The following is a 6,072-nucleotide window of genomic DNA, read 5'->3' as shown; positions in this document are numbered from 1 at the left end:
CTCTTAGCTGAGGCTTGAGACATCGAAGCAAGAACATGAATGGCTATTGGCCAAGGTGCGAGCGAGTGTGCTACGTAGTAAAACTAGCCCCCCGCTCCTCCGACCTAGGGTTCCTCCCTCCCTCCTCCGCCACCGCCGGCCGTCCTAGGCCCCGTCGCCGCCCCCTTCCCCCCCCCCCCCTCCCCCCGCTCCCACCCCCCCCCCCCGAGAGGTGGCCGGGGCGACGCGAGCCCTGCCTCCCCTTCGGCCGCCCTCGTCGCTCCTTCCCTCCTTGCCGCCGCCGATGGGCGCCCCCGGCGCTGGCCGGGTGGTGTTGGCGGCGGCGGGGCCTGCCTGTCCCCACGCGCGCGGCTCCTTGCTCGGGGCATGGGGGTGGCGGCGGTGCCCCTCGGCCTGATGATGGCCCGGCGTCCCGGCGCGGTGGCCGGCGGCTCGCTCGGTGGTGGCGCGACCCTTTGGCGGCGAGACGGCGTGGTGGCGCTGGTTGGCCGGTGGCGCGCCCCGGCCCAGATCGGGGCCCGCGGGCCCCATCTGGGTCCTAGCGGGCCAGCCCCCGGTGTGGCTTTTGTCGTCGTCTGTGTGGTCAGGTGGTGGAGCAGCTCGGACGGGGGGGGGGGGGGGGGGGAGGGCAGCGACGCCGACGGCATGCCAGCTGCGGCGCGAAGGCAGGAGTTGTCCGGGCCTCTGAGGGCCCGGCAGGCTCCCGCTTTGGCGTCCGGTCAGCTACCATCATGGACGGTGGAGGTGGGCCCCTCCAGTATGCTGACGGTGCTGCTGCCCTAGTCCCGGCTCCTTCCTCGTTGTGCTGGCCATCTTCGCGGTGCCGTGGTGAGATAGCGTGGGAATCTTCATGTCCGTGTGCACAGGGTGGTGGTCGGTTTGGTGGCGAGCACCGGAGTGCCTGAGGTGGAGGATGGGATCGGGAGAAATCCCTGTTGTCTTGGCCGACATCGACGCCGTGGCGCCTGAGGGTGCCATCGAACCTTCCTGAAGGGCGTCGGGGCTATCCTTCCTCTTTCCTCACCGTGTACCGGGGGAAACCCTTGGCAGCAGCGTCGTCATCGTCGCGTCCTTCTTGAAGGTGTTGATTGATACCGGCGCTTCGGAGTCTCGGAGCTTGGGGGACGACTTCCGGTGAAAGCAGCGGTCGCGAGGCTACGTCGTCTTTGTCAATCCGCTGTTATCGGCATTTGTTTCTTTTCTTTTTTCTCTTTTTTTTGACGTGATTGTGCTGCTTCTGCCTCAACATCTATCGTTGGTTGTATCGGATGTTTGTTTTGTAATACAAAGCGGGGGGGAAACCTTTTCTCTCAAAGTGTACTAAGTAGTAGACACGGCATGAAGCCTGTGATTTCCGCCGGGCCGCTTTTCTGGAACATTTTCAAGAATTTCACATTTTATGTAAACTCTCACGGTTGTTAAACGACTCTTTATTTTTCAACAAAGAGTAAGATATCTTTGGTCTTTACAACGACAAAACATACAGACCTAGTCTAGACACCGTGGTTGCATGCAAAAAAGAAAAAGATAAAAAGAAGAAACAGAAAAATAAATGACACGACAGACAGACAACGTACAAGTAACAACACCATCAACCGTCTTTAACAATGCATGAACAACAAGAAATGTTTTCTGAAAGCCGTACCTTTAAAAAAGAGAACGACACATAAACGATGCCGTTATTCGACAACCACTGAAGATCAAATACTGGGTTTTCATCCCGACGAGCGCATCTAAGGAGTCTCCATGCAATGCTGTTAACAAGGACACGGCGTATAAACACCATTGTAGCTATATCCGTTTTCTCTCTCTCTCATAAAGGGTGTGTATATTTAACTCATAATGTATCGTCAAGAGAATACAACACATAATGAGCATACATATGACCTCTTGGCGGGACATGAAGCGGGAGAAAGTATCCCCCTCCCACATCGCTCTCACGGGCGATAAGGAGGACAACCCTCGCGTCGTCGGTACTCCACCCCTCCTCCCCTCGCCGCCACTAGGCAAAGCTCGATCGACGTCGGTGACAGCGAGATCTCATCTCCCCTCGGCTGGTGGAGTTTGGCGCTGGCAGGCGGCCTCCGGGTGGTGGTGGGGGCTCGCGCGTGCCTCGCCCCTGCCGTTGTTCCTGAAGGTGGCGTGGTGGGTCGTGCGGGGCGCGCCCGTGGCTGCCTTGGTGGCTTGATCTAGCTGCCAGTGCCTCGGGTGGCACGGGGTTCCCTTCCACGACGGTTATGGATCCAAGCTGGAGCTCCCAGTTGATGGCAACCTCCCTTCTCTTGGCGTGCAGGCCGGCGGAATTGCTACCAATTCTCTCATCTCTCATTGAATAGCTTAGACACTCACTACTAAAAAAATTAGTTATATAACTTATTGGTTGTTGAAATGAATATTTTAGCAACAAAAGCACATACTATGATCCATAATTCTTGTCGTGAGAGAAGAACGACACTATTTCATGCCAATTGCGACGGAGGCTTTTCTGGCTGACACCTCCAGAAGGCGCGACATTAAAATTACCCACATGTAACACACACAAAGAAAAATCACACACATGTAACCCCGTCAAATCAAACAAAAAGCTACTCCATCCGTTTCAAATTATTCGTCGCAGAAATGGATGTATCTAGAATACGACGGAGTGTGGGGATGCCTTTGCTTTATGGACATGATTCGTTTTTTTTTGGTGAGGAAAGGACATGATTCGTTATTATTGCCCCCCATCTCCATGGAAGCTCCTCCACTTGTCCTGCTCTATCCCATCTAATCCAGATCTGACGGCCTACGGGACACGGTCACGCTGATCCGACGGGCGTTCCACCGCCAAGATCTCATCTTCCTTTTCCCATTAACCCAGCCCCAGCAGCAAGAGGAAGGAACTTGGCGCTCCTGACACCCCCTTTACCCCCAACCTTCCGTGTGTTGCATCGTCTATAAAAGTCCGGGGAAGCGAGGCTCGTTGGAAAAGGGACAGTCTTCTGGAGAAGGAAAGGGCGAGGTTGCGTCCCGCTAATCCACTTGGCTCTGCTCGCATCTTCCTTCCTTGTCGATTCCGATTCCCCTCGCTAGCTAAGGGAAGGGAAGGGAAGGGAAGGGATCCCGACGACGATGGGGGAGGACGGGCAGATCCGCCGCGACAGGGTCATCATCGACACGGATCCCGGCATCGGTGCTCTCCTTAATCCCTCCCTCCCTCCCTTCTCCATTGTTTCTCTCTCTCTCGCTTCGATTCTCTGCTAGTTCCCCCCTTTCCCACCTGTTGTTGACATTAATGGATGGATGGAGAGGAGTGTGCTTGCTAGGCAGAAATTACGCTTCGTTATCATATTCTAACATCGCGTACCACGAAAGCTCCACTTTGCTGTTACTTTACCACTCTGCTCGCACGTGGTTGGGTTATGTATGGCGTTTCAACCCAGCCTGCCGACGAAAGCGACGGTGCCGTGCCGTGCCACCATCTACGACGGTTTGTCGTCATACCCCCTTCTTCAGTGGAGTCGAGTAGCAAAAACAATGCAATTGTGGTTCAGTTTTCTTCTGCAAGTGGAGTACTAGTACTTACTTAATTAGCACCGAACTGCACGATCCGTTCGCTAGTTTACGGCGCCGTAATTGATGCTAGTATGAGAGTTGTATCTTCTCGCGAACATAGTGACATCGATTTCAGCAACGTTGTTGGATACAACTTTTATGGTTGGCAAACGTAGAGGTTGTGTCAATTATAATTCGGATTGGGGATTAGTAGTATATTTATGCTTCTTGCCAAGTTCCAGCAATCCAAACTATATTATTGCCTTTGCCACAAGTTCACAGCTAAGCTTCCAGTTATATGATCAACAACAATAGGATGCTGGTGTACATACTTTTCAAATGTTACACTGGCTTTCAATGTCAACGGCTTCGTACCAGTATGCTGCATGCGCAACTCAAACCACAGTCTGTACTGTTACTACTACACGATATCTCCTTCTCAAAACGAAACAAAACAAAACAAAAACCCTCACCTGTAGAAAGCTATTATTCCCTATTTATTCTCACTGCCTACTTTCTCTGATTTCTAGATGACAGCATGACGATCCTAATGGCTTTTGGAGAACCAAGTGTGGAGATCATTGGGCTGACAACCATATTTGGCAACGTCACTACCGAGTATGCTACACGCAATGCGCTCTTGCTGGTGAGCGTCGGGCACTGTTGAGTTTTGCTTCTTCCGATTCTTGCTTTTGCTAACCGTTTTGAGTCTTCAAAGGACAGTGTGAGAGAGCAGGGCATCCTGAGGTTCCAGTAGCAGAGGGCAGCCCGGAGCCTCTTAAGGTACGATGGCAATTCTGTACATTTCAAACTTCACGATGGCTTTGCAACTGGATGTTTCTTGTTTAGTTGATGCTAGTGTGCATTTTGTATTATCAATTAAAAATGACTCTTGAGTGCCTACTGGATTATTATCCATCAAAAGCATTTAGCTAAGGTCAAGTAATTGATTGTACAAGATGCCATTTCGTATTTGCACTAGTGGGTGTTTTCTTTTTCCTACTTGCTCTACATGTCATATTATTAGCTCATTGATAGATAGTCGGTAGCGTGGCATGTAACATGAGCCTACATATTTTATATGGTAGATGGAGTTCAGAATTGAGACCTCCAATAATACTATGTTAAACTACAGTTTCGGTTGGCCAGCTGAATGACATGACTTTTGTATTATAGGGAGGAGAGCCACGCGTTGCTGACTTTGTTCATGGATCCGATGGTCTTGGTAACTTGTCTCTTCCTGCACCTACTACTAAGAAGGTTGAGGAAAGTGCTGCCGAGTTCATGGTTAATAAGGTCTCTCAGTTTCCTGGAGAGATATCTGTACTTGCATTGGGACCCCTGACAAATGTCGCATTGGTATGCTTACAGTTACAGGATAAAGCTATTTACCATGCTGTGCATCCCATGCCAGGGGCTAAGAGATAGCTTGTATTCTTTGTTAGGCCATCAAAAGGGACCCGTCATTTGCAAGCAAGGTCAAAAAAATAGTTGTGCTGGGTGGAGCTTTCTTCGCAGCTGGAAATGTCAACCCTGCTGCTGAAGCAAATGTATAGTCATGTGTACTAAACACTGGTGCATTATTTATGAACAAGCAGAAACAACAACACAAGCATTAAACTTTGAGTGTACAACTGTGCAGATCTATGGAGATCCGGATGCAGCGGATGTAGTTTTTACATCAGGAGCAGATATTGATGTGGTTGGCATTAACATAACAACTCAATGCTGTTTTACAGGTTTGTTCCTTGATACCAGTGTCGTCTTCATAGCTCAACTTGTATGAGTATGGGGGTTAACTACTAGCCCGCCGTGTGAAACTTCTTTTATGCAGATGAGGATCTCTTGGAACTGAAAAACTCAAAAGGGGTGCACGCACAGTTCTTGTGTGACATGTGCAAGTTCTACAGAGATTGGCATGAGAAGTCTGACGGCTTCCAAGGTATATTGTAGCCCTGTCTTTTCGGTATGCTTTTGCTAAAGTTGCCGCTGAATCTTCGAAGCCAGTTTCACTTCCAACTGATTCATGCATTCTATCCAGGGATTTTCCTACATGATCCTGTGAGCTTTACAGCCTTAGTTCACCCTGAGTACTTCACATTCAAGAAGGGTGTTGTGAGAGTCGAGACCCAGGGCATTTGCACCGGCCATACTTTGATGGATCATGGATTGAAAAAGTATGTATATCATATTTACTATATCTGAGTAAATCACATTAGCTCTACCTACTCAAGTGTTTCAACATTCTTACAAACATATTAATCTGGTGATTTAAGTGTCGCACGTGCCCAGTCCACTGGGTTAAATTCTAACTAGAATGTCATTTCTGAGTATTCAGTTGTAGATGCAAGATATTGATTGCTCGTTCACACTACATTGCAGGTGGAATTCAGAAAATCCATGGTCGGGTTATGCACCAATTTCAGTTGCATGGACAGTCGATGTGCCAAAGGTCCTTGCATATGTGAAGAAGCTGCTGATGGCGCCCTGAGAATAGAGCCAGAGGTCTATTCTGACTCTTTGAGCTGAAGTGTAATG

At 50.0% G+C, this 6,072-nt stretch overlaps 1 protein-coding gene across 1 annotated transcript; it reads left to right on the top strand.

Moving 5' to 3' along the window:
• The first annotated feature begins 2,866 nt into the window (after positions 1 to 2,866).
• LOC125526947 (probable uridine nucleosidase 1) lies at positions 2,867 to 6,072 on the top strand. Its single transcript, XM_048691542.1, has 9 exons — positions 2,867 to 3,172; positions 4,065 to 4,180; positions 4,258 to 4,317; positions 4,711 to 4,893; positions 4,980 to 5,084; positions 5,177 to 5,273; positions 5,369 to 5,476; positions 5,576 to 5,711; positions 5,917 to 6,072. The coding sequence occupies exons 1-9, from the start codon at positions 3,112 to 3,114 to the stop codon at positions 6,023 to 6,025; spliced, it is 975 nt and encodes a 324-aa protein (XP_048547499.1). The 5' UTR covers positions 2,867 to 3,111; the 3' UTR covers positions 6,026 to 6,072.

The sequence above is a fragment of the Triticum urartu genome, unplaced genomic scaffold, assembly GCF_003073215.2.
Source record: "Triticum urartu cultivar G1812 unplaced genomic scaffold, Tu2.1 TuUngrouped_contig_2389, whole genome shotgun sequence".
NCBI lineage: Eukaryota > Viridiplantae > Streptophyta > Magnoliopsida > Poales > Poaceae > Triticum > Triticum urartu.
This window is presented reverse-complemented; position numbering and strand designations above follow the sequence as displayed.